The 6,599-nt window shown below is 32.8% G+C and overlaps 1 protein-coding gene across 2 annotated transcripts; it reads left to right on the top strand.

Moving 5' to 3' along the window:
- Positions 1-308: 308 nt before the first annotated feature.
- Positions 309-4,667, top strand: LOC122580322 (histone acetyltransferase HAC1). 2 transcript variants are annotated; one of them, XM_043752597.1, is made up of 7 exons: positions 309-401; positions 571-659; positions 1,419-1,527; positions 1,952-2,291; positions 2,650-2,687; positions 3,393-3,610; positions 4,350-4,667. In XM_043752597.1, exons 2-7 carry the CDS (start codon positions 583-585, stop codon positions 4,429-4,431), a joined length of 864 nt encoding a protein of 287 aa, XP_043608532.1. In that variant the 5' UTR covers positions 309-401; positions 571-582; the 3' UTR covers positions 4,432-4,667. The 2 variants fall into 2 exon arrangements, with proteins under 2 accessions (XP_043608532.1, XP_043608533.1); XM_043752598.1 differs by having other exon boundaries at positions 322-401; positions 574-659.
- Positions 4,668-6,599: the final 1,932 nt, after the last annotated feature.

Genomic DNA, 6,599 nt, shown 5'->3' with positions numbered 1-6,599 from the left:
TAATTAGTCATTACTTCAACTGTTTTATAATATATATTAAGATTAAGATTAAGATACCGTCATCTAAAGATTGATATCACCCAAATTAAAAAAAATTATGTATGGAAATGAAAACTATAAATTTCCATAGGATAAAATATAATAATTTTATTTTATACTGGTACATGTTAATAACATTAAATTATTATTATATATAAAAAAAGAAAGTCAATAAACAAACATGAAAAGTTTTTCATTGTGTATTTGTGTATCTATCCGTAAGTCAAAGACCCCAGCCCCGTGTGTATATATAACACTGGATGATTAAAACTGCCATAGCCTCGTTGGGTGTCAAAAGACATCTCTTTTTTATATTTTTCTTTCTTTTCTGCTTAATTGACACATCCAATCACTAATCAAAGGTATCATTATACATACACTTTGCTATCCCTATTACATTTTTATTCAATTGATGTAAAGTTTGAAACTTTTTTCAATATTGACAATACCCATATCATTCTTTTGCTTTGTTAAGTTTTTTTTTTTTTGGTCAAATGAATAAAAATAAAATCTGAATTTATATTATTACAGCAGTAGCAGAATATGATGCAAAACTCGAACGGTTTACACTATGCAGAGCCTGATTCTATAAAGGCCCGCCAATTTATGCAAGAAAAGATGTAAGCTATTCTTTCTTCACTTGTAAATATGTCAATTCTGCTTTGTGTAATACTAGTTTGAATCTGGTAATCTTGAGGGTGTCCGTATGTGCGTTGCAAATATGTATACTAGTTTGAATCTGGGATTGAATGGAAAGGTTGGGCATGCCCTTTTTTCCACTATTAAATTTCATATAGTTCTGTAAATGTCTGTATTTGCTTTTTAAGTGAAAGTGTGTTTTAGTAAGATGTCTAGATGTTGCTATATTAGTGTTGATCCAGTTTTGCAAGTCCAAGTAATTATAAATAGTATTTAGTTGGCATTTTGGACGGAACATGATTTAGTTTATTCTATTGTTACGTTATCAGCTCTCAAGACTACGTTGTACACTTTAACTTGAGAGTATATGTCAGCAACCTTTTTTGGTTTCATCCTTAAAGTTATCCATGTTGTTAGTTCCAAGTACAATAACGGGAGATATGACCTTACAAGTAGTTTATATTCTCATCATTTACTAATTTATGTATGTACAAATTCGGAGATTGTAAATTGCTGTTTTGTCTGTTTTGGTAAGAGAGGGGGTCTAGTGATTGCTTAGGAAGTAGGATAAAAGCATCAAGCGTTGAAAATCAATATTTGTATGTATGGATGAATGGATTAATGTTTCCTTTTTAACGTCCATTCACATGTATTAACTTTCTTCATTTAATGAGTGGTCGATTTTATTGATGCTTCAAATAGATCAAATTTCTGATTAAAGATTTTATCTTTTTCTCTAGCTATGAGCTCCTCTTGCAGCGACAAACTGGGGAGATGGCTCCAAAGGACAATCTTCTTGATCTTATTAGACGCTTGGAAGAAGGCTTGTACAAATCCGCTAGAACGAAGGTTGTTTTTATTTAAAAATATGTTAAACCCTTGATGTATTCCTATGCTATTAATTGAATGATTCCTTAAAAAATTCTTATTCCACTTTAACGTATACATTTCAGAATTGGGAGCAGTAATTGAATCAATCCTTATTTTTTATGATGATAAGAGGGGTGTATAATGAGAACTTCCTAAGCTATATTAGCTTACTGTTCGAATTCTTTAAAATATTATAAATTTCGCACATAATTATACGCTTGAAGTATCCCTTTTAGTTTTGTTGATAGATTTTTGTTTCAAAAATGTTGTGAAATTATTAGATTTCTCAAATGTCATATGAATTTGTAGGACTATCCTACTGTATTACACAATTTGCAAAGTATTTGATATTTTCAAGTTTTCTAACCTTATACACAACTGTGTTTTTTTTTTGTATGTTTAGGAAGAGTATATGAATTTAGAGACATTGGAAATTCGTATAAATCTTTTGATCGCTCATCCCAACAATCAAAATCTACAATATCAGCAACAGAATAATGCTAATGCTGCCACGGGAACAATGATTCCAACACCTGGCTTGCCTCAAAGTGGGAACTCAAACTTCATGGCTCCATCATCTAATAGCTGGTTGGTATTTCAACATAGAAATACCATTAACACCTTGGTTGATGCTGATGGTGATAATAGCATGATGCCATCAGCTGGAAATGCAGTAAACTATTCCATGGATAACACCGGGCTTTCTAGGGGCTTGGACACTGGTTCATTTGGTTCAGTTAATGGTATTTCTATGTTTCACTTGTTGCATAATATATATATATATATTATAACCAATCATTACTTCAGATTAAGTTTATTTTCTTACAGCTGATAATATAATTAACTATGTGTAATTTGTTTAGGAAACTTATATATTTAGGTAGGTAAGTAATTTGTTTTATTTTTAAATTTGTAAATGTTCTTCCCCTATTTTTTCTTTTCTCTGCATTTTTAGCACATGTACTCTACTATCTCTGTTTTTTTTTTGGTTTACCCTAAAAACTTAACAACGCAATTGACTTGTGAGTTGTGTTTTTATTTTTTGTTTCTGCTATTGATTGAGGTTTTTAATGGAATTGTATCATCCTCCTAAATTGACAGATCATCCTTCAGTTCCCGAGCATGATCAACAAGATAAGGTATATGTGTAGAGGTGGCAAGCGCCCCCCCCCCCCCCCCCCCCCCGGGGGGGGGGGGGGTTCAAAACGAGTCATCCTTTTGTATGAGTTAGATATATACTCTGGTAAGGTGGGTTGGGTTGGGTTGACCAGTAACAGTTTTGGTCCCCTGGAAAAAATTAACTTTACATTATCATAGTCGAATGTGATTAAATAGGTATATTCAACAATATGACTCGTTTGATCTGTTGTTTTAAGATATTTTGTCTAAAAATCGTATAAGTTGACCCAATCCATCCATTTTATCGTATGACTGGCGATACATTTACATAGAAGTTAGATAGGTTGGGCTGATCCGCAACAATTATATTTCATCAAGTTTTTTAGTTTAATGAATATTGATTTTTTTTTAATAAAAAGTTTATATTATTGTGATAAGTGCTTTCAATAAAGCGATGTAGGAGTCTGTATACATTTTAATACATTTGGATGACTAATGTCATCTTGACTTGTTTAGTTAAACCTTTTGACTGAACAAGTTCGACCCACTAGAGATAAAGCACAACACTAATCAAACAATTAATATGTATATGGGTTGAAATTGCCACGTCTTATTAGTTACATGGTTATTATTTCACATTGGTTGCTGCTCATAGAAATAAGCTAGAATGATGCTTTTACAAGTGAATAACATGTTTAATTGTTTGGTGTATATTGGTAATGCAGCTATGGAAACTTCTTGATCTTCTTGTACATGCATCTCAGTGTAGAGCAGGGGAATGCCTGTATCCCGATTGTCGGAAGATGAAGGGACTTTTCCGACATGGTATGCTTTGCGAAGTACGCATGTCTGGTGGCTGTTCTCTATGCAAGAAAATGTGGCATCTCATTCAACGTCATACCTTGTCATGTAAAGACACTTCATGCCATGTCCCTCGCTGCAGGTTTCCTCCTTTTCCATCTTCAACTTTCTTCCATATTTTATATCTATACAGATATTACTTGATGTTCTTTTCATCCATTAAGATATGCAATGTATCACTTGACCCATGGTTTAATAAAAATGTTGGCTATTTATCAGATATCTAATATATACAGTAGCAACAAAATAAACGTAATTTTGGGCCCAAATCCAGATTACTAGTTTCAGTCATCTGTCATCAATAGGCATAACTATAAAGTTTATATAGAAATTTGCATAAAAACGTCCTCATTGAGAGGTGGCAAACAAGTAAGCTAAGCACGTTGGGTAACTGGTCAATATGCGTCTTGATTGAAGCAGTTTGTTTTTATATGTGGGTGAGAATGCATCTTGGGGCGACCCACCAACACTTGTTTGCCAACATTTTAAATTCTATTTATATATTTGATTTGATTGAAAGTTGAAACAACTAATTTTATATATTTATATAATTATATATGACTTCCGTCTTTATTGCCAGCCCCATTTTATCTTTATTAGCTATTGTTCTGTATTTTACCATGTTAAATTTGACCCTCATTCTGACCAATTAATCCAAAAATGACCCATTTTCATGTTAATTGGTTAAAATGACACCTCTGTCTTTGGTACAATCTAGGAAGGAAATAGATACGGGTTCTTTTTTTGGGACGAGGGAGGGGATTACTTGTTATTTTCTTCTCAAGTATCTCTGATACACGGGTTTTTATAATGTTTCTTAGAGATTTGCAGAAATGGTTTGTTATGAATATGATGAGTCGCTGCAACTTGGATGAAAACTCAGATATTTTAAGAATGGAATAGCAGCAGCCAGCAAGTAGTTGGGCTCATAGGCACATAAGCGTGAGAAACTTCTCTTCATTTTCTTTTTACGTTTCTTTATTCATTTTCAATAAATGTTGATTAGTTCTCGACAATGGGATGTTGGAGTTCTCACTAGTGCACGTGCATAAAATGTAGCCAGTGGGAGGATGTTGTTACCATATCACTGATGTCCACCTTCATGACATTATCAATTATACTAAAGACTTTAATTTGTATAGCTCATTTTTATAATTGATATCTTTTTTCATGGTATGCTTTAAGCTTCAAAGTATATTGATCATGACTCATTCTTAGGTATCTAAGAGACCTTGGTTTGCACCAAGATTGCTAATTTAACGTGTCCATTTGACACCCTTTACCCATTTTCCAGTCCGACTCATACAATCATCTCTAGGCAGGAAAGTCAACCTAGCCAAAACCTTGTAGTTGTAGCAGAGTTTCTTGTTGGGGTGTCTTAGAGCTTCTTGTTTGGTAATATTTATTAGAAATAAATTAGGGGTGTTCAAACTATTACTTAGTTTCACATTAATCTTGTTATGGAATCAATAAATGATGGACTAAAATCTATACATAGGTGTATATATTCTAATAGTAGTGCATGATGCACGATTTGACTAATTTTTTGTTTTTCTTTATACTATTTTTTATATACGCTAATAAAATTTATAGTTTACTTGTATTGTTTATTAGTTTGTTGTATAGTCAATATTTTTAGTAAAAGAAGTTCTGTTTGATATTATCTGTTTACGTATACAAATATAAAATTGATTTCGATAATTGTTGATATTTCTCATTGAGCATTTGACTTGTGCATTTGAAGCTTTAATCGTTTTTGACCCATTACCCAATCCGACCCAAACAACCCATTTTATCATCTCTGGCAGGAAGGATTTAACCTGTCCAACCCTTGTAGCACAATCTCTTGTGCTGTTTCGGTTACTTACGAGCTTCTTTGTAACACAATATATCTAATTTTTCATGAATATCTACGACGAGTTAATTGCGCTCATGTGAAAGTCATGGAACTGTTCCCAAATGGCTAGTTACAAACTCAAGAATAGGTTAGCATCTTGGAATGCATGTTATCAGTCTTTAGGCTTCTATATTGCTTATGGGGTGCCAACATTTGAAACAACTTTAGTGGTCTGTGATTGGAACATCTCTTTGCCCACATTGTCTGAAGCACTATTGTGACATCCAATAATTAAATTACTCATTATTTAATCCATATCTCAATATGGATATCTACAAATTTAGTTGACAACTTCTGGTTTCCATTTAAGTTTTGAACTTTTGACCAACATATTTTCTCAATATCTTGTTGGGGCAGGCAGACTATCCATATTCATTGGGTTTGTGGTCAAAACTCAAAATGAACAAACTAATTTTTCAAATGTCCGTTTTAGACCATTGTATAATCTTACATCCATTTAAGCCACTACAACATACAAATATGTTTCGCTTTCATCATTCTACTACTAGATTACCAGATGTGTAGGCCACAACTGGATGATATGAGTTACTCCACTTATTTACGAACCTATTCGAATATTAATATTCACACCACCATTGTCGACTCTACTATGTCTTGATCGCTCTCACAATTAAGCCATACAAGATCCATGTTGGCATAAAGACGTGCATGTTCTTATTAAAAATGGAAGTTTAGTGTCTGCATTCAATTTAGTTCTATTGTCTGCAGTTGCATGTTGATTTCTTTGTTGACCGTCACAAACTAAAATGGTACATTTTCGGGTAAAACAAAATCTATACTCCACTATAAAACAAAATAACTCTCCCCTCTTTTCAATTTTTTATCTTTAAAATACCTAAAAATACCCATAATTTTTAACACATTTTCTACTTACACACTAAATCTACTCAAAATATCTCTAAATTATTTTCCAACCATATTTATCTATATCTATACTCCACTTTAAAACAAACTACATCTTCCATCTTTTCAACTTTCTATCTTTAAAATACTTTTAAATTCAATACATTTTCGGTTGATTATTGGCCAGGAAATACGTTATGATAATGAAAGTCGATTTGAATGGACGAGACGGCAGAACTTAGCAAGTAATCGAGACCGAAACAAGTTGGTCCTGTACAAGCTCTGGACTGCGCCGCAGTAGGGAGGCACA

The sequence above is a fragment of the Erigeron canadensis genome, chromosome 8 (genome assembly GCF_010389155.1).
Source record: "Erigeron canadensis isolate Cc75 chromosome 8, C_canadensis_v1, whole genome shotgun sequence".
Classification (NCBI taxonomy): domain Eukaryota; kingdom Viridiplantae; phylum Streptophyta; class Magnoliopsida; order Asterales; family Asteraceae; genus Erigeron; species Erigeron canadensis.
This window is presented reverse-complemented; position numbering and strand designations above follow the sequence as displayed.